Source organism: Camellia sinensis, chromosome 2 (assembly GCF_055761805.1).
Source record: "Camellia sinensis isolate YWXY chromosome 2, ASM5576180v1, whole genome shotgun sequence".
Classification (NCBI taxonomy): Eukaryota; Viridiplantae; Streptophyta; class Magnoliopsida; order Ericales; family Theaceae; genus Camellia; species Camellia sinensis.
The window spans coordinates 21,766,133-21,786,950 of record NC_138962.1 but is presented as its reverse complement, the minus strand read 5'-3'; the positions used below and the strand labels follow the sequence as shown (position 1 = coordinate 21,786,950).

General features: G+C 35.5%; 1 protein-coding gene across 1 annotated transcript; it reads left to right on the top strand.

Annotated features, from left to right (window-relative positions):
- The first annotated feature begins 230 nt into the window (after positions 1 to 230).
- On the top strand, positions 231 to 20,818 carry LOC114303938 (uncharacterized). The gene is made up of 10 exons (XM_082913898.1): positions 231 to 716; positions 16,369 to 16,554; positions 16,668 to 16,949; positions 17,288 to 17,322; positions 17,406 to 17,495; positions 17,872 to 17,971; positions 18,052 to 18,449; positions 18,640 to 18,793; positions 18,874 to 19,481; positions 19,579 to 20,818. Exons 1-10 carry the CDS (start codon positions 404 to 406, stop codon positions 20,434 to 20,436), a joined length of 3,024 nt encoding a protein of 1,007 aa, XP_082770024.1. The 5' UTR covers positions 231 to 403; the 3' UTR covers positions 20,437 to 20,818.

Genomic DNA, 20,818 nt, shown 5'->3' with positions numbered 1-20,818 from the left:
AAATTTGAAAAATATCTTTTTTGAATATATAATAATAACATATGTCAATTGTAAAAAAAATAAAAAAAAATTTATATTATTTCAATCAACTAGCTGAACGATCAGTTAATCCAAATTTTCCCGCCTTTGAGTATAAAACTAACTTCGGAAACTAATAAAGTGGTGGAATCATGCAATCTCTCTCTCTCTCTCTCCATAAATACCTACCCCTCTCTTCCTTAGTATAGAACTAACTTTGGAAACTAATAAAGGGGTGGAATCATGGTTTGAAAACCATTCCAAACAGGGTCCAAAATTGTCTCCCCGCAATCTCTCTCTCTCCATAAATACCTACCCCTCTCTTCCTTACCTTCCACATCCTACATTACTCTCTCTCTCTCTACACAGAGCGTCTTTTGTTAGAATGGCAAAGGAAGTTGAGAAAACAGTAGTAACAGAGCAGGAGTTCTCAGCCAAGGACTACCACGACCCGCCTCTAGCTCCGCTAGTGGACGTGGTGGGGCTGACAAAATGGTCGTTCTACAGAGCTATCATTGCAGAGTTCATAGCCACACTTCTCTTCCTCTACATCACCGTCCTCACCGTCATCGGTTACAAGAGCCAGATTGACCCCATCAAGAACCCTGACCAGTGTGGCGGTGTCGGCATCCTCGGCATCGCATGGGCCTTCGGCGGCATGATCTTCGTCCTTGTTTACTGCACCGCCGGTATTTCTGGTTAGTATAACCTAAAACCATTATTTACCATTTTACTAATTTAAACCCTAATAATTATACATATTTTTTTATTAGTTAAGATTGTCACTGACCTTTGTAAACAATAATTATTCAACCTGCACAAAAATATATGGCTGAATTGATGTAGGATTAATAAAAGTGAGATTCATCTCATGTAAAAGGGTTCTGTTTAACTTTATATTCAATTTTTATGTTTCTAATTATTTATTTTGGAAAGAATTGAATTGTCCAATATTTTGATGTGAGCTCAAAATAAGATGATTCATCCTATTTATTTATTTTTAATTTGGATCATTTACAATCATATCATCTCACCTTATTATATTATTTGGTCATTTTTGTTTGGGTGAAGTACCAATAAATGCTAAATTTAGATTTTGTGAACTGATTAGTCCCTAGGTTTTTCTTATGGACCCAAAAGTCCTGTTATAAGTGAAATTACTTTAAGGGATGGGGGCAGAACACGCGTGTGTGGAAAACAAAGGGTGAATGTGGGATTTTGCAATAGGCTGAAATTACACATTTACACCAAGTTCACTATAGATTTTTTGTGTTTTCCCTCCTTTGCAATCGAATCTCACACTATCAGGGTAGGAAAGATTCTGTATTCCCAATGTTGAATTGTTGCGTAGTTAATATGACATTGGGTTCCAATGTTCTTCGTTGCAACTTCCAGAAGTCGTGAGATTGAGGCACATTAGGATACAGAAACCTTACATTGTGTGAACGAGGGATTGGGTGTTAGAGCCAGCAGGCGTTGAATTTGTATTGTTTAATGGGTGTTGCGGAGATGACGACGCCACGACCAAGTTAGTGATGTTTATTTGAAAAGGAGTCGGGAATGGGAGGCCTATTGATAGGGTTTGCTAGCGTAGAGTTAGGGGTTGTAGTGTTGGGGTTTAATACTGATGTTGTATGCCTTTTTTGTGGTATGTGCTTGGTATTTGGTCCACCACTGTTAGATTTTTGAATTTTGTTGGGTTTAGATTGTTTGGCAACATCGTCTGGTATTCAATCTTGTGTTGATGTGTGCTTTTTTTTTTTGGTAGGATATTCTGTGTTTCTCTCACTTTTAGGTTGGGGTATTATCCGGGTGGCACATTTTGCAATTGGATTGTGATGTTAATGGATGATATTATGAGAATTCCACATACACATTAAACCATATAACCAAAATGTGGTCCTGGTTATGTGATCCTAATGTCTATGTGGTTTGGCATTACATGTTGGCCAACCTAGGTGTAGTGCCCCGTGTTGTGCAACTGTAGATGTGTTGGATCTGCTTATATAACACGGCATTAACACTGTACTCAACTATGTCGTTGAACGATATGAAAATAAGGAGTAGTGGTTATATTGTCAATGTGTATGGACATTGTTCTGCCGAGGTTTTCTAGTGTTTTTTTATTGTTTTAATGTGTTCTTATTTTTAAACCAGTATGGGTCGGAATGGGTGGCTGATGTGTTGTTGTAGGTGTTGTTTGTATGTGATTCAAAAATTTGCGATAGTTGTTTAGGTCTTTGATGGGAAATGTTATATTGGTTATTATGTGTTCCGTCACACTTCGTTGAAAATGTATTATTGGGTCTTCCATAAGCTTGTGAGATTGTATTAATTGTTTCCGTATGTAAGGAATCGTTAAGGCATACACGTTTACATTGGAAGCGTGTTTATGGAGAGTGATAAGAATTATTGAGTCCATGAATGGAACAATGTTTTGCACGTTTGGTGAGCGAGTCCTGTACAGTCATAACCTAAGTACACTGTAATGCATATGACAAAGAATATGTTATTCAACTCATTGTCAACATGATACAAACATGTGTATTACACATTAGTATACAGTTATGTGGAAATGATGAATTCAAGCGTCGATCCACCTGAACTTATTGTAACCAGGTACGTCGAACAACACGTATACCAGACCCGGCACCAACCCATCAAACTTTCCACAAATAACATCAACAATTCTCTCGAACGTCGATGCATCATGCAACCGAATAGCAGCATTGGTTTTGTCTTACGTGCACAACAACAAAATCCCAGCATCCATACCTGCGCATAACAAACACATGGCCATCACACATTCCATACATTACACATTATAGTGATGTATAATTTTTTTGAATTAGACACCATTACAGTTAACTTCTTGATTGAAAAAAAAAAATTGAAACCCAGATTGAAACAAAACCACCATGATGACAAAACATGCTAACGTGCATCAGTAAACCAACATAGACACATCGAGACCACTGAATGCGAAAAAAATTGCCAACCTGTGTAGAAAACCACCTCGATCAACCACCAAACAAACCCAAATTACACATAAACACCCACCATTAACACAACACACGACAAACATGAAAAATGACCCCTAACCAATAACAATACCCACCCCCCTATCCAACTAAAAAATCACATCACACCCCTGTACATAAAGAACAATCGACCAAAACGTATATACCTTGTGTCATTCTGTTAGACCCGAGCAAATGCAACACCACCGTCTCTAGAAAAACACACTAGTAAAAAAGACTCCTATTCACTCCCCGAAATGCCAAAATCCACATCCACCGTGATACACTCTACCAAATCTCACACACAGAATAATATCAATCACATCTTACCCACCAAATCTCACACACCCAGCAATTTGTTCCCAAAATGAATCACTAAAAAGGGTATTCTAGTCAAGAGATACGCCTTCTCAAAAAAAACTAGGACCAATCAGTCCATAAGAAAACTCTTAGGACTAAATGGATCAACACTCCCCCATATAGGATTTATGGGTAAATTCTCCTTTTTGTTTTGTAGTATATTTTAAAATTATATTTATTATTGGAAAATGTTACGAACCCCAAATAATCTACCAAACTTCGACCCACACAAACTCACACATGTGAAAGATTTGGCAGAAAATTTAGTAGATTATTTGGGATCCCTAACATCACTCTTTATCATTTATTTATTACAAGAGTCTAGTTAATATGTTCTTTTAGAATAAATGCTAAAAATATTTAAAAATATTATGGTCTTGTTTGGTTTGTTTTTAAAATTTTTTGATATTTCTTTAGAAAATTATGTTCTTATTGCTGCTTATTTGCGATTGCTTCCAAGACTTTTGACTTTTAGGTTCTCCTTTATCTTCCTTCTTATATGTAGTTACGTCAATATCTATGTTTGTGTTTGTTTATCTCGGTTATATACAATTGTTATTCAAGTTTCAAATTTCCAATTCATTTCGAAACTAAACGAAGTTTAGGGTTTGAGGATTTATTTTGATGTTTGTTAATTGTGAAAATCTTGATGAAGCTTGATTTTGTGAATTGTAACATGTTCTTGTATGAAAGGAACTGCTTTTCTTGATCTCGATTGGATTATTTAATTTTTGTTATTATTTATTTTTGAAAAAATCTCTATTGGAGTTTTGTCATTTAACTGTGTGATGTAAGGGAAAGACTTTAAATTGTACTTGAAGGGTTAAGTTGCTTGTGGGTATTAATAGCAAAATCAAAGCATCAAACTTTGATTAGATAGTATATTAGTATCTACTTGTTTATATATGTATATATATATATATATGTTCTTCAAAACCAAACATTCTAGGGTTTGGGAAAGATTCCAACATTCACCCGAACTTCTTCCACCCAATTTGATTCGGATTTCGAAGTCCCTCTCCTCCAGATTTGACATTCATTGCAACCTATGAAATACAGATACTTCTAGATGAGAGTTGTATTTGTATCGAGTATCAATACTGTTTGGATACTAGCATAAACCTATTTGATACTTCTTAAACGTATCTATAATTTGAAATTTATTTTATTTTATTTCAATCAAGTACTAAATCGGCTATTCAATTGATCCTAAAATCAGAATATGTGGAGAATTGATCTAAAAGAGAAGATCAAAAAGTTTTGAGAAGAACTAGAAGGGAGAAGAAGAATACAACGGTCAAAACCTTAATCTCACAAAAATGGCCACAACCTTTAACTACTCAATACTATTATCTCAAAGCTAACCGAAAACTATTACATAGAGCCATATATATAGGCAACGTAGGAAACCCTAATTAAAAATAACAAAGTAAATCATGACATTATTTGGAAGCCTAATCTCTAATAAAATAAGTAACTAAATATATTAAGGTTTTAATTAAATTATTAATAAAATAAATAAATAAACATAAATTAAAAAAAAAATTACAAATAAATAAAATCCACATATCACGTTCCGCATCGTCTAGATCATGTAACTTATTTTGAAAGTTGAGTATTTCTTGCATAGCATTAGAGTAATTGTTAGGATAAGTACAAGAGTAGTTTCCAGGTAAGAAGAATTGGGAAACATTGAGAATAAAGCATGTCAAATTTGTTCCAAGTTTGAGTGGACATATTGAACCCTCAATATATCTTATATGAATATATTATCAATATTAATATATAAAGGGGCTCATTTTGGTGTTGATCATATACTGAAGTTGTGTATTATTTTCCTTCTATCAAGTTATGGGGCAATAATCAAAATTCTCACAAACTCCTTTCCACTTAGAAACATTAAAATCAACTTCCCACAAATTCACATCCCAACAACTTCTCCCGAAATTGCTTCACTTGCCAACTCTCTTTCAAATCAAATGGTTTCCTATATGAATTGGAGGATGTCTGTGGTGCAAGTGCTATTATAGATCAAGTGTTTTCTTGCTTCTACTAGTGTTGCAACTTGAAGGATAACATTTTTGCTTAAAGGCCTCAAGGTGGGTTGGGTCTTTGATTAAATAATGATTGTCATTCAGTTTCTTGTTGAAGTGGAAAAAACAGAGTTGCAAAGTACATCGTCTCTGTGTGTATCATATATATATATATATTTGCTCTATCAAAGAGGAATAGACTTTCCAATTCCTCTAAACCAATAGTATAGAGAAGAAGAACATTTAATTATCTCCTTGGATTTGCTCAGTAATTTTATACTATCACTACCACCTTGGTTTAAATGACGTCACTTATGTTGGAAATTGGGCCGGGTATTGGACCCGAATTTGGGCGCCCATGTGGCATGACCCATGGCCCATTCAAATTACGCATGTAATTTGAATTTGATTTCTTGATTATCCTATTTGTTAGGATAATCCTCTATCTATCTACATCTATCCTATCCTTAGGAGATACAGATAGATGGATAAATATGGTTATATATTTGATTATATATTTTAATATATAGAACATCAGATACGTGATGTGGTTTTTTATCCATAACATTTTTTCCCTATACTCTCTCTCTAACTCTCTCCCATCAGAGAACGATCCAGCCTTTGCACTGTGACTAGTGTGGATGATACTCAATACTGTAGTATCACTCCATTGCTAGGTGTTCATAGTTCATGGTTGTCAAGCACGTGATTTACCAAGAAAGTTCTTTGTTTCGGATTCTTTTACACAAGGTATGGTTTGAATCCTTTTACCTGCTGCGTTATCTGTATCTTACATTGGTATCAGAGTCATAAATGGGTGTTTTCGTGCTTGTTTTTTGTGCATTAAAATATGTATATAATTATATATACATATACACACGTGATATATGCATGAAAATTAATATTTTTTCAAACCTTCTCCGATCAACTTGAAATTTACATATGTTGTAGTATATTTTATGTACAATATATCTGCAAAGTTTCATGAAAATCCAACGGTCGGATTTTGAGAAAAATGGAGATTCATATTTAATTTTTCGTAACTTTGACTGCATGTTGGTTTTAAACGCTTTGTTTTTATGTTATGAAAATTATATATTGGAATCCTTGTTTCGATACCTTCAAAATGATATATTATGGGCTTGATTCCGACTTACGGTTGATGAGAAAAAATAAACCCTAATTTGGGTTCGTTTTCTGTTTTTGGTGGCTTAAGGAAGAAGATGAAGTGTAGAGTTTTTGTACTTCCACTCTCATTAGAGAGAGTGTGCTACACTTCATTATTTGTATTTGTTAAATGTCATTTTTGATACCACCATTGTTTTATTTTGGAAAATGGAGTCCGGCGGTACCAAAATTGAACCAGAAAACACACCGGAAGGCAGCGCGTGTGCCTTACGCGCCAACTGACGCCGTCAGCGGCGGCCACGCGCTAGGCGCCCTTCCCATGCGCTTCCACACGCCATCACTCGCGTGTCAGCCATGTTGTCCACCCGCCCCGCGTGCCCAGCTGAGCTGCACCGTTTTCAGCGCTGGCTTGTCTGGTTTGGCAGCTGGGTGTAAGGCGCTGTTTGTTGTTTTTTAAAATCTGGAATTGCTTTAAATGGTCATAAGTAATTCGTTATAGCTTTGTTTAAGCGTGGTTGGTACTGTTAGACTTAGAATTAAATTTTTAATCTATTGTAAAATTTTCAAAATTTTATGAAAATAAAAATATTTTTCCTAAAATAATAATTCATTATTTTTGCTTTAAAATGCTTCTAGTGTTGCATGACTAAGTTTTTGGGGCTGAAATTTTTTCTGTAGACTACTGTAATTGTTTACTATTAACTGGTATGATTTTTTCTTTTTCCCAAATTCTGGAATATTTATTTATGATTTTAAGTGTATTTATTAATTCTTTGAAATTCCAAAAAATATCAGAAAATTCCAGAAAAATTTCAGAAGTGATATACTTTCTGTTATGGCATAATCTGAATATTAAACATAGCATATTGTTATTTTTTGCCTAGAGAGTTTCTAATATGTTGTGATTAGAATAACATGATTAATTGTTTTTTATTTAAATTCCATTATTAAATGTAACATTGCGTGAGTTGATTGTGAATCTACATTAAAATGTTATTGTATGGAATTAGAATATTTTATCATGCTTTAGACATGCCATAGTCAGTGGGAGATTGTTCGGTTGAGAGAAATCTTTGTGGATTTACTCCCGAAAATTAATATTTTGCGCATGAATTAAATTAAATTTTTAGATAATTGTCACCTGTGGCGCAAGAGATGATTACGAGCATAGCGGATTTTCTATCTTGCGACTTGTGTAATATTGTCACTATTTAATTTAGATTTTTGCAGCAAAATTATATTATGCTAATCAAATTAATCTCAATGCGAATTTCTCTCTAAATTGACTTAGCTTGTGGAAGTTAATTTGGTTAACCTAAACTTAGTAGAGATGTTCAAATGTGAACAATGTAATCCTATTCTTTAGATGAACAAAAAGTCTTGGAGACTTTAGGTCAGAGTTTAATTGAGCCAAAGTAAGGAAACATGACTCAAAGTCGCCGTGGTTTTCTTGCCTTGTTTGGCACAATAAAAACTGATGTGTGCGCTATGGTTAGCGGCATGCTACGTAGTTTTGATTGGTGAGTTTTGGAGTTGTGAAATTAGTAAGCCCTCAATAGATCTGTATATGATCTTGACTATTGAGCTTCGCAGATTGACTTTGTAATTTAACTTGTAATAATGTTGCATTATTGGATGAAGTAACATTCAAGAGTCACATCATCCAAGAAATGCAAGCTTAAATGAATTAGTCATTAAGTATAAGACGAGTAACCAGTATGAGCAGTGTTTTGCTCTCTACCCAACTGTTGGGAGTGGATGAAGCAAAAATTTCACGCACTATAAGAGTGTGCATTAAAGTATCACTTAAAGTTAAAAGATTAGCGCTTAGTAGCAGCAAAAATCTATTAAGACTAAGTGAAAAGATTAGCGTCAAGTGATTGCAAAATCTATTAGCATTGCCAACTTGTCTAAGTCTGGACACTTACTGTTTCCACACTTGAGTGTGAGACATGATGAGGTGCTTCTTTGTATGATTCCTTAGCTAGGCTAACGCTTTTGAATAACGTTTACCCAAGGTTCTGAAAAGCGGTTGCGGTCGCCGTAACGGTGGCGGTGACGCGGTTGCGGTTGCGGGGTGTAAAGGCCGTAGTGTAACGGTTGCGGTAACCGGAACCGTGAATTTTTTTATTTTTTGCACAATTTGAAAAAAACTTACCGATACGCATATTTTTTTTCCATGATCATATTTATTGGATTAAAAATAAATATTGATCAATTTTTGTAAATTTTAAGTATGATGCAATATATTTCATATATTTAAATAACTATAAACTGAGTTTTTTACATTTTATTTTAATAATTAATGACTTCATATTATATAAAAAAAATCAATCACTAACTATTATATATAAGATAAACAATGATAAAAGTAAAAGAATAAATAAGAACTTAAATATATATATATATATATATATTTTAACCAAGCCAAATAGATAATGACCACACTTATTGTTATTATTATTTTCAAACAATATATAGATAGACACACACAAATAAAATGGTTTAGTGATAGCAGCTGAATAGAATAGCATAGGTCTTACAGTTTTAACAAATCAATAACATGTTCTTCATCTTCCCTCTTCTCTCTCTCTATCTCTTGCTCCTCCATTTTTCTCTTTATCTTCCCTCTTCTCTCTATCCTTCTTCTCCCATTTTCAGTGTTTTTTTTTTTTTTTTTTCGAAAGAAACAGTTTGAAACTGTTACGTAACGGTGTGTAATAGGCCGTTACGGCTGTTACAGCACTGTTACGACCGCTACGGCAGCCACTACGGCCGACACACCTGTGAATCTCAATCACACTGCAAAAGCGGCCGTAACGGGTGGCGGTAACTGCCAAAACCGTTACGTAACGGCGTTACGTAACGGTTGCGGCCGCTTTTTAAAACCTTGCGTTTACCACTTAGCAAACGTTGCAGCATAGTAATGAAAAGGTCAAGGCCGACAAGGTTGTTATGACTCTACGAATTTGACGCATGGCTCGTGAGAGCATTGTGTTGAATTAGACTCTTTAGCCTAATTCGTGCTTAAGTTACTTCGGGAGTTGTCATAGATTGATAGCTTATTCTCTCCTCCTTGTGGATAGTATAATTAATTGCAAGTAACTATGAAGCGAGAAACAGAGATGGCACGAGGAGTATCGTCATCTTTCAACTAGATGCAGTAAAGTATATGGAGAATAAAATTGACTTGAAGGTGCAGGGGATTAGCACTTACTAGTTAAATTTGCGACTTAGGTACACTTGATATCTCCATAACATCCTTTTATGATCTAGTGAACATGAATTTGTCGTGAGTCATTACCTAGTTGGGCCTAAAACCTTTAAAATTTGTCTTCGAGAATTTACACATTAGAATGATTGAAATTAGTTTATGACATTGGTCATGAACTGGTGGTTTATTATACTTAATCACATTAATGAGAAGATGACATAGATGGTTTGAGTAGGCCCTCTCGGGCCCACTCGCTTGTGTCATCCTGCTCTCATGTGACTATGTAACTTTGTTCGCAATAGTTGCGCACAAGTAAGTAGGAAAGCTGCAGAAGGGTATTTGTATTGGCGCATTTAGTCCACTATGATATTTGTGACTGGATATGTGTAAGGGTATGATAGCTAGCTTAATCTTGACACATTTATAGATTACGATACGCATCTTAATCAAGGCTATTTGATCTCCCATAAGTCAAAAGTTTTGAGATGATTTTTGACATTGTACACATGAGGTTGAGATCAGTTAGATAAGAGCTTTTGTGCTTTTAGTTTTGACCAAGGTAGCGAGTATCTATTTGAGTTTTTTTTGAAAACTCTGTGAAGGGAGATGGATGCTTAGAAAATTGATTATTCCTAGGACTCAGCAACACAATGGTGTAGTAGAGATAAGGAATTAAGTATTGTTTATGTTAGGTGGATGATGGCGCAAAATGTTTCCCAATTGGGAATTGCACTAGTTTGTTGCCTATATCCCTAACTAAGTGCCCTCCATATCAGATTTTACACTCCATTTTAAGTAATGGGTTAGCAGAGAACCATTTGTTGGCGATCTGTCACCATCAAGCAGCTTATCTTTATTTTACTTCTCTTAAGGTTGCGAAGTTAAGACCTAAAGATCTAGGGCACATTATTGTATGCTGTCTTGTAAAAACTTAGGGTCATGTGGCGCATTATTGTATGCAGTCATGTAAACCCTCTAGGTCATGTGCTTATAGATAAGCAGCTTTGTGGGAATGTAACTAAGTCACATAAAGTTTTCTTAGTAAATGTGACGTAAATAAAGTTTTGGAACTCTATAAAATAGAGAATTCTAAGTATAGCGGTTTATGTAGCCTAGTTGAGAATGGAAAGAAATTTCCAATATCCTAGGGACAGTGGGATCGATGTGCCTACTAATGGATTACTCCATTAGAGAAGAATACTCTACATTCTTAGTTGCGTGGTAGAGAATGTGAAAATTTTCCACTTCATCACTGGGTGATTGAGAGGGAAACATTCATGGTTGCTCCGCAAGATGATAAAGAGCCTAGGATAATACCAAAGGGTCTCTAGTCCCCGACTTTTAGAAAAGTGGATCAATGTTGCGCAGTTTAAGACAAAGTTTTTGAGGATTAACAATTTCTATAATTTGGTTGACTTTCCGCTATGACGCGAAACTGTTCTAAAGTTATGCGCAATTTGGATAGTCATTTTTTGAGGCATAAGGCTCGCTAGATACCGAAAAGTCGCACCATTGAGGAAGGTGTAGGCCATGAGAAGACTTTCTCTTGGGGAGTAAGGTTGCTTTGACTTAGGCTATGATTGACATGAGTTCGGAATTTTGATTTGTGGACGTTGTGACCCAACTTCTCGTTGGAGAATTGGATAAGTAGATCCGTAGGGATTTACCTTCTGCTTTTATGGTGAAAAGTTAGGAGCGCAAAAAGGATTGCTAGTTCTAATAAATCTTTTACGGCCTAAAACAGTTACCCAAATAGTAGTTCTTAGATTTCATCGAGCCATGATAAGCCAACGATGATCGATGAAGACCACTGAGGCATGATCAATGGTTCAAAAGAAGTTTTTCCTTACTTAGTCATTATGAGCTAGGAATTTATACGGTTGTCGCCACCTAGGGTTGACAGTCCTCTGTTTTAGACGTGAAGGACATGGGGGATGTTATTTATATGCTCGGATGTAAGATCCTTAGAGATTGTTCTGGGAGAATTTTCGATTTGTCTTTAATGACTTACATAAGGAATATCCTAGAATGATTCTAGATGCGAAATTGCAAACCCATTGACTTACCTATCGGTAAAAGCTAGAGCCTTAGCTATTGAGTGAATCCTCGGATTGTCTTTGGGAGAAACAAATGACCTATATTCCTTGATTTTTTTTTGTGGGAGCCTGAAGTACGCTATGTGGGCGTATTCGGCATAATGAGTGCTATCTCTTTAGATGGTCAACTGAGTAGTTTTAGACCTTGACCTTGCTCATTAGACTGTGGATAGGATGCTTTACTATTAGTGTATAAATTTGCCCTTTATAAGATTCAATGCGCTAGTTGGGCGCATCTTGAATGAACGTAGATTGGTCACCAAAATATCTTTAGAGAGGTAATTGCGCAAGAGGTAGTGATCTTGAACCACTTCATGTGAGGCGCACATGGTGGATTCCGTTGTATATGCTTATCGCAAGAGGTGCTGATAAGGTTTATGCTTGGAATCCAGAATTGCGCAGACTGTGGTCGTGTTTTTTTTTTAAATCGATCACTTATTTGTTGTGAGATGATGCGATGTTGACACTATTATGGTTTGTGTAATAATGATTAGCAAATGATGATGTCAGCAGGCAAGATTGACTCACTCACACGAGCAATCACCCTTGGTGCTTGGGAGCGAGCAAGGATGAGACTAGTGGTTTATTTTTATTTGGAGCCAAGAGGCTTAAATTATCCACTATATATGTTGCCTTGGTTACAACTAAGATGAGGTTGTGTTAAGGGCCAAACATGGATGTTGGTACCCACTTTCCATGTTGTGCCTGTTATGATTAGCCAGATGCGAGATCTCATTTGGCGCCTGGAAGGCGAGTAAATAGAGAATTCGGGTTAGGCGCTAGAAAGAGACTAGACTAAGATCTGTACGGTATATCGAGTATGTTGTCACTCTTTTGGAAGAGTTACTCCACCGTAGCATGTATTCATACTCCATGTGCTTGGCGACCGAGTAATGAGGTGAGAGAATGGATCCTTGTTTCCTCACCGTGAGTCTTACGTGTCATTATTGATATGACTCACTTGTGTACCCTTTTGTGACCTTTGACTATGTCATAAGGTAAGGGGTTGATGTTTTGCTACTTTGGTATGTTGCTTGCGGTCATGTATGATTCGGCCTTAAGGGACATCACTGGGAAAGCGGTCAATCCTAAACTAAATGGCATAAGGGCAAGGGGAAGATCATCTAGTATTACATCACAGTTGTATATTCACTACCGGCAACTCACATCGCTCTGTATGAGAGGCAGATTGAGTGTGAATATATTGCAAGAATTGAGAGGGTCAAACATGCTCTTTTGAGGGATTAGAGATGTTTTTGGACCAGTGCAATTAGATGGATCTGGGGTATATGAGACACTATTTCTATTTTTTGGGTTGATGTCCCTATGCTGGCTCATTTTGAGTTTCTAGTATAGAGCTCCCACATGCAAGTATTTCTCAGCAGTCGCACGGTTCATTGGCTAGTATGGGATTGTTCAATATTTGGGAGATTGAGATAGAGATGCGGCAGTATCATGCCAACTCATGTGCGAGTGGGAGATGTTGGAAATTGGGCTGGGTATTGGACCCGAATTTGAGCACCCATGTGGCATGACCCATGGCCCATTCAAATTAACCATGTAATTTGAATTTGATTTCCTGATTATCCTATTTGTTAGGATAACCCTCTATCTATCTACATCTATCCTATCCTTAGGAGATATAGATAGATAGATATATATGGTTATATATCTGATTATATGTTTTAATATATAGAACATCAGATACGTGATGTGGTTTTTTACCCATAACATTTTTTCCCTATACTCTCTCTCTAACTCTCTCTCATCAGAGAACGATCCAGCCTTTGCACTGTGACTAGTGTTGGTGATACTCATACTGTAGTATCACTCCATTGCTGGGTGTTCATAGTTAATGGTTGTCAAGCGCGTGATTTACCAACAAGGTTCTTCGTTTCGAATTCTTTTACGCAAGGTATGGTTTGAATCTTTTTACCCGTTGCGTTATCTGTATCTTACAACTTAAAAGAGTTTTCTTCATTTTTACGTACATATACATCTATGATAAATTGTATGTATATATAAATGTTATTTTTACTTTTTTTGTGTGATGTTGTGTATGAAGCTTTTCATAGTCATTGTTACCTATGAAGCACGGGTACAGGTACGAATACGAATGCTAGTACTGGTACGATACGGGTACATCAATACGGTAAAATTTTTAAAAAATAGGGTGCGGGTAAGGCTTGGTACGCTTGTAAAAAAATATTTATTTTTAATTTAGATTAATGCAAAAATTAATTAAATGATTTAATTTGTTAACGTTCTACCTAGAATTAACATTTAATGTCAAAAGTAAAGGTATAAATCAAAATTAAATGTCAATATATTAAATAACTTACAAACCATAGTTTGATTTTAAAATCATGCTAAGTATAAGACAAAAAATAAAAAAGAAGTCTAGTGAAAGGGGTTTTATTTCTACAGTAGAAGAAAATATTATTTCAACTGAGGTATGGTACGGCTTGGGTATATACTAGGTACGTCTGGGTACGCCAAAAATTAAAAAGAAAAAGCTTGGGTATGTGTTGTGTACCCGGTCAGTACGTATGCAGAAGTACCATATGAGGAATATACATATTTTCTCTATCAAAGAGGAATAGACTTTCCAATTCCTCTAAACCAATATTATAGAGAAGAAGAACATTCAATTATCTCCGTGGATTTGCTCAATAATTTTATACTATCACCACCACCTTAGTTTAAATGACATCACTTAAAAGATTTTTCGTCATTTTTACGTACATATACATCTACCATAAATTGTATGTATATATATAAAATTTATTTTGATTTTTTTTGTGTGATGTTGTGTATGAAGTTTTTCATGGTCATTATCACTATATGCTTAGCTAGATATAGTGATCTATCTGCCTATAATTTTCATTTCTTTCACTGTTATTAATTTCCTATGTCAAATGTGTTACAAAGAGATTAAATAACTTCAATTTGATGATGGTATTATTATCCCATGAAAAAAAAAAACACAAAAATTGATGATATTCTAAACATAAAATTTAACAGGGACTTTGAATATTTTGTTGATTACTTTTTTATTTTTCTTTTTGTCCATTTTTTAAAAAAAATTACTGTGTTGCTGATCTTTTGAAGTAATTTACAGCATCATTTCTGGTAACATTTCATTTATACCATAAATTTTATATTTAGAATTGTTATTGTCTTTCAATGATTTATGCACACTTTGTGCTTGCTATGACTCCTAGTAGTTTGAAAAACAGTCTTCACAAAATTACTTTTTAAATTTATATATGTTTATATATTGTCGTATCCTTAACATAATCCATATCTTACTTTTCCAGAATTTGTATCGATGTATCCATATTGTGTCATACCTCTATCATGTATCCCATTCCATGCTTTATAGATTCAACTAGTCACTTAATCTCTACCAATACTACACTTTGAATTTTTTTGCGTGCCGTGACTTCTAGTAGTTTGAAATTAAGACTATTTGGTAGACTAGAAAGTCAACACATACTTGATGTGCTTGAATACATCGTAGGGAAGCATTGCAACTCTTGATGATAGTGGAGTTATATGCGGAGCATGGGACTGGAAGTAGAGAGCTTACATACTTCATGGTGCTTATGTAACTGTGTATATAAAATAACTATGTGACTCTCAAATGATTTGATTAATTATCACCATCTAAATAAATTAATCAATTTTTATTCAACTTTTTCTAGAAATCTAAAGTCTGACTCAGCTTCGCCAAAATTAGAGTGTTTCCTAATTATAGATAAATAAAGAAAAATAGTTTATCCTAAAATATTTATGACAATTACTTTTTAATTTATATATATTTTTATTTATGGTCGTATCCTTTAACATAATCTATATCCTACTTTTTTCAGAATTTGTATTGATGTATCCATATTGTGTCATACCTCTATCTTGTATCCCTCTAGCCATGATTTATAAATTGTAACTAGTCACCTAATCTCCGCCAATACAATACTTTGTACTTATGTCTTAATGTGAGATAACACAAGTATATTGGAAGAAATACTCTGTAATAATCTAATTGTAGGTTATATAGTACGTGAATGATATTTCTCTGCTCCATGTAGGCATGTTTATATTCTAGTTCTTATTGTTTATCATAGTGTTAAGACTAATAATCAATCCATTAGAATAGACCTGTGTTTCTAATTCTTCAGTTACTTTCGGGGATGGGAGCAAAATTTTAAGAACCTTAATATTTTACAGTAGTTCCCTTATGGTAGGTCTGAATTTCTGATACCATTTTATTTGTGAGATATTTCATAGTTCTGCATCATCTTTGACTCTCCTAATTCCTGATAACTGACACATCAATATCTAAAGGACTCTAATTTGCTTAGGCTGCATGAAAAACCACCAACTAATCTTAGTTTCTGCATCAACATTAGGAACAATTCTGCAGTTACTTGAACATATACATTCTTCCATTTTCAATTTTGGCCTGAAACATTTTATTCTTGAATTCATTTTCACAGTAGTGTTGGAGAAAATAGATGAGCAAGAAGGTTTCAAGCTGTTTGGGACCACAGATTCTCGTGAACCTGAAGAAATACTTGAGCAAAGGGAGCAAAAGGTCTTATTTCATGAATCCACTGAGTTGGGAAGAGCAAGCAACTTGCGCAAAAGTTTAGATTGGGATACTGCTTTTTTCACCAGTGCAGGTATGCTTTTACAAGAAATCTAAAATATTTGGTGCCTTCTACCAATGTTAACTCATTTCATATGGTTAGAGCAAGTTAAAATTCGAACTCATTAATGCTTCATGTGTGATCAGGACTTCTAGATCCAGAAGAGTTGTTTATTATAAATAAAGGATTTGAGAAGGTTGAAGCTCACCTATTACCCGTAACTCAAGAAGATCTGTGTACGCGGAGATATGCAAACTCAGAATCTACATTAGATAGTGATGACTTCTCTTTGGACAGCAACCAAAGCACTGAGGTTGATTTGTTTGAAGAAATAAGAGCACCCATTGAGAAATCCAATAAAATGTCCAATATTTGCAAGTCAGTTTGCAAATCAGGAGTTGGAGAAGCCCACAAACGGGAAACCCACTGTAAGTATATTGCAAATTCAGAACAAATCTTATTGTCAATGGAAGAAGAAATTTTTGCCTGTTCATTTTGTATGTGAATTGCAATGTGATTGCATTTAAGGTATCCCAAAGAGATTTAATGGGTAATCAGGCCTTCCGCTGTTGTTGCAGCAGGAAATATTGAAACCTCACTTGTCCTAAATTCTTTTCTTACTCTTAGGCTTAGTAAGCATAATATCTTGTGTTTAGGAGGATGGTACCTAGCCTTAGTGTCTTGTAAAAAATGTTATATGGTCTCCCTTTTTATGCATCTGTTTATCACAAATCTATGCTCAATATCTATGGTTGCTTCTTTTCAGCCTTGAAGAAACTTGATGACATCTCTCGAAATAGGGTATGTGCTATTGATTGTAGTCTTTCATTGTAATTGTTCTAGCATTTATTGAGAAATTAAGTTCTCTTGTATCTAAATATCAGGTGAAATCCACACCAACTTCTAGAAGGCAAAGCGTCTATATGCAAGGATCAAAAAGAGTTAAGGAGGTTGTCCATCCACAAATCGTCCAGGCATGTATAAATCGAAGAAAATGAGATTATATAGTTCCTTTTAGTATTTAGTGTGCATAAGTGTTCATCATCTCAATTGCTCAAATTGAAAGGCTGCATTATTATTTATAACTTACAAGTTACAAGTTTGTCCAGGCATGTATAAATCGAAGACAATGAGATTATATAGTTCCTTTTAGTATTTAGTATGCATAAGTGTTCATCTCGATTGCTCAAATTGAAAGGCTGCATTATTATTTATTACTTACAAGTCACAAGTTTGTCCAACATTTGGTAGTCTAACAAGTTGGACATGTAGACACAAGATTGTGTAAGGAAATGAAATTTTAACTCTAGGATATGAATTAACTGACTCAAATTAATTTGATCAATACAGGATGCTAAAAAGAACATGATGTCAGTAGGACAAAGAAAAAAGATTTCCTTAGGTGCGGACCATGTCAAAATGGGAAATAAAGTTGCAACCCTTGGATCTGGTAAGAACCATCACATAATTTAAAAGTTCCTTTCTTCCAATTCTAATGGAATTTACATCAAAATGCATTGACTGTTACAGGGAAAGATTTAGTATCCAAGAAATCTGGATTGGGGAACTCATGTTGTTCCACAAGCTCTACAACATCCCTTGAATCATCTTCTTCAGTTTCTGTCACTACCAGTAATGATTCATCAGCTTCTTGTTCTCCATCTGGTAGTGCTTCGTCGTTGAAATCTTCCTCAAACTTGAGAAGAAAAGCAGATTCCAAGAAAAGTAGACTTGCTGCCTCTAGTTCAACATCCAAGACTCCTCTAAAGTGCTTACAAGGAGACAAAATTGTGGTGGAAAATCCTGGTTTGTCCACCCCTTCATTGTCCATGTCAAACCATTCTTCTAATGATCCTGCAAAATCGACCAGAAATTTCAAACCTTCCGGTCTCCGAATGCCATCACCAAAGATTGGGTTCTTTGATGAGGTAGTTTTATTTTCTTCCAATTTGTTTAGTTCTATGTTATGAGTATTATTATTTATTACTTACAAGTTACAATTTTGTCCAGCATTTGGTAGTCTAACTTGTTGGATATGTAGACACAAGATTGTGTAAGGAAATGAAACTTAACTCTAGGATATGAATTAACTAACTCAAATTAATTTGATCAATACAGGATGCTGAAAAGAATGGTGAAGCTAATTCTTTTCCTCGTAAGTCACCCAAGATATTAAGCAGGATGAACACGGTGTCAGCAGGACAAAGAAAAAAGATTTCCTTAGGTGCGGACCATGTCAAAATGGGAAATAAAGTTGCAACCCTTGGATCTGGTAAGAACCTTCATATAATTTAAAAGTTCCTTTCTTCCACTTCTAATGGAATTTACGTCAAAATGCATTGACTGTTACAGGGAAAGATATTATATTATCCAAGAAATCTGGATTGGGAAACTCATGTTCCACTAGCTCTACAACATCCCTTGAATCATCTTCTTCAGTTTCTGTCACTACCAGTAGTGCTTCGTTGTTGAAATCTTCCTCAAACTCGAGAAGAAAAGCAGATTCCAGGAAAAGTAGTCTTGCTGCCTCTGGTTCAACCTCCAAGACTCCTCTCAGGTGCTCACTAGGAGACAAAATTGTGTTGGAAAATCCTGGTTTGTCAACCCCTTCATTGTCCATGTCAAACCATTCTTCTTTTGAATCACCTACTAGCTCCATTGATGGATGGTCCTCAGAATCATCATCAACTGCCAACCAAAGCTCCAACTGTTTAGAGGTCAGTTTTCATGCCAGTACTTCCAGAGGAGCTTGTTTAGGAAATGATGCCACCCAAGCATTAAATTTTCAGAGTTTCCCACATGATGAATGTTTCGATGATCAAGAAAGTCATCAAACAAGGTTTCCAGATCCATGTCTTGAAGTAGTTAGGGGAACTGCTAATGATCTTGCAAAATCGACCAGAAATTTCAAACCTTCGGGTCTCCGAATGCCATCACCAAGGATTGGGTTCTTTGATGAGGTAGTTTTATTTTCTTCCAATTTGTTTAGTTCTATGTTATGAGTATTACCTTGTGAAGTCAGTATTTCAATCAATTAAAGCTTATCTGCTTTGGCAGGACAAAGCTACGCTATCGACGGTAGGTAGAGATTTCCTGTTTCATTTTGGAGCGCAGAGTGCTTTGCCTAATATCAGTGGGGTGACAAACAGAAAAAGGCCGGATAAACTTCAGACTACTAGAATTTTACTAGAGAATGGGGATACAAAACTTGGTTCTGTGCAAAATGGAGTGATGAATCCTTCTTTGAATGCCATTCGCAGATATGCAGCACAGAATCAAGAGCTAGATAAAAATTCCCCAAAAATGTCCAGCACGTCTGCAACCTTGAGAAATTTACCAGGGAAAACTTCAAAGGGTCAGACTGATTCATCTCCTCAATTGTGCAGAGAAAATTGCTCAAGATCTAGTAAAGTTATTGATGGGGGACATAATTCAAAAAAACTAGGCCTGCATTCTAGTTTGAAGGCAGAAAGGAAAAGAACAGAAGGGATATTGAAAAATGAAATGGGTGGAGAGAGCAAGAGGCCAATGACGAAAGAACATGAAAGGGCCAGCAGGCGCCCTCTTGAGAATAACCCTCATTCACTTCATGACAACGAAAAAGAAAACACACCTAGTTTTGGAGATCATGTTAATGGTTTAAATAGATGTTTGGAGGTCATTGATCTCAACAGGGGCGTGGTGATAGAGCTCGAAGGGAAGAGGGGTTGCTCTCATTCCCACCTTGGTGACAATTTCGCTGAAAATGACAGAGCCATATATTCATCATCCTTCTCTAAGGAGTACCTTTTTCCCCGCCAGCAGGTTTCACCAAATATGCTGTCAAAGACTGGACCACTCTCTCTTTCGACGACAGTTGAGTTCATGCCCAGCACAAGAACTCCATTGGCGGACAAAAATTCTGCTCCCATGTAGCAGCAGATTAATTCAGGTTTATAATAGAATCAGAATCAACAGTAGACAAGGCAGTGGAAAAGGTGTCAAAACACTCCATTACATGGCATTGGAGATCAGATTTTTTTTTTTTTTTATTATCTGAAACTAGGATTAACATTTCAAGGCATGGGTCTCTGCTCTATATTTCTCTCACCTGAGTTTATATCTTTAAGTTGGTTCTTCTGTGAACACTTCCCATATATTAGCAAATTGTCCGATCAACCTTGTCATTTAGTGTTTTTTGATTGTGCAAGAGTTTAATTGGATTGGAGTTCATAGTACTTGTATAGGAAAAATTGTTTCTGAATAAACACATACTATTTGTCAGATCAGATATAATAAATGTGTTGGATTTCTCATC